Source organism: Formica exsecta, unplaced genomic scaffold (assembly GCF_003651465.1).
Source record: "Formica exsecta isolate Colony F162 unplaced genomic scaffold, ASM365146v1 C16419772, whole genome shotgun sequence".
In the NCBI taxonomy this organism is placed as follows: Eukaryota; Metazoa; Arthropoda; class Insecta; order Hymenoptera; family Formicidae; genus Formica; species Formica exsecta.
Genome location: NW_021848066.1, coordinates 1 through 1,468, shown reverse-complemented (window position 1 = coordinate 1,468; position 1,468 = coordinate 1). Strand labels below are relative to the sequence as shown.

General features: G+C 28.9%; 1 protein-coding gene across 1 annotated transcript; it reads right to left on the bottom strand.

Annotated features, from left to right (window-relative positions):
- Positions 1-68: 68 nt before the first annotated feature.
- On the bottom strand, positions 69-1,439 carry LOC115244552 (the record flags this gene model as incomplete). Its single annotated transcript, XM_029822309.1, has 5 exons — positions 1,143-1,439; positions 1,014-1,076; positions 743-946; positions 214-532; positions 69-125 (listed from the first exon to the last, which is right to left on the bottom strand). Coding segments are annotated over exons 1-5 (940 nt in total), but the record flags the coding sequence as incomplete, so codon positions are not given.
- Positions 1,440-1,468: the final 29 nt, after the last annotated feature.

Here is a 1,468-nt window from a genome sequence, read left to right as displayed (position 1 = left end):
CTGAATTTCCATAATACGCAAATTTTTTTGTCTTTGTGAACGTGAACATATTCGCCTAACACGCAAACCTCTCTTTGCTCTTCCAAGATCGAGTTCTTGATCCTTAATCAAATTGATCATTTTCTCTGAAAAAAATACAAGTAAAAGATTATAAAATAATATTGTACTACTTGATAAAATAACAGATAACAAATAATTATAAAAAGTAATTACCTAAAAATATCCATAAATTCGGATGTTTTGTACCAAATTTTTTAGACGCCATATTATGAAAAGATTCAACTATGTTGTTAGTCCTCGCAGGACACTTGTAAACACTAACTTTCGAAGCTGCAGGAAGCCAATTGCGACGTAAATACGCTAGAAATAAATGTATATCTGGGTATTCTATTACGCTATCTGCTTGTTTCTCTATTATTTTATAACCTTCTAAAAAATATTCAGGTGGGGCTAAAGGTAAAGTCATTGTCATGGACAAAACATCACGAGGTGCATTTAAAAGATCTAGACTTTTCCATTTTCGGAAAAGTGCCTGCAAAATAACATTAAAGTTATAAAAAAAACTTCGATTATTATATTAAAAGAAGGTATATACTATATTAAATTCAAAATTTTTCTTCAGTCAATAATTTGATTTCTTATCTTTTATTCTTTTTTTTAATAAAATCTATGCAATAAAATAAATTCCCATCATACAGACTTCCGTCTACAGATATTTTTTACTAAATAATACAAGTTGTACCTGATTATAATGGAACCAACATCCATGAATTGAAGCGGATGGGAAATGATCACTAACTGATGCACCTGCAGCATGTTCATAATCTAACATTATAAATTGAATATTCTTTTCAAGATCAGGAACTAAGTTCTTAATTTTTATCCACACAGCATCATAAAGAGATTTAGTTCGTGTTTCAAACAGTATAAAAACTGTTGCAATTGCCTGAAATATTAAGTTTGGTCATTCAAAGAAGAACAATTTTTATAATGTAATTACTATTAAAGCTTACTGTTTGAAAACAACGTATATGTATTGTATAGAGTTGTGCTACTTTAGGAATTCTTGGAAGAACCTATAAGTAAAAAGGATATTTATATTATTGTTGAAAGTGCAAATATATATAAACAACAATACTTACAGAAAATGTGCCATCTAAAAACATTTCTGTAGAAGAAGCTAATTCTTTTAATAGCTCATCTGTACTAAATATAAGGGCTATTTCATCATTTGCTGATGTTGCTTTACCTTTATATATATTTTTTAAAGGTTCATAGGTTTCAAGCTGTGTTTGTAAACTTAAGAAACTTGTTGGTAAAGATGGTCGACGTTTTATTTTCTCACGATGAAGAGGCGATCTCATTGTATTATATGTTAATGATACTGCTGCTGCCGGATAATTTCGAGATACACGATCAAAAATATCTTTGTTGTTCATATTTTCATTTTTACACATTTCTTTCATTT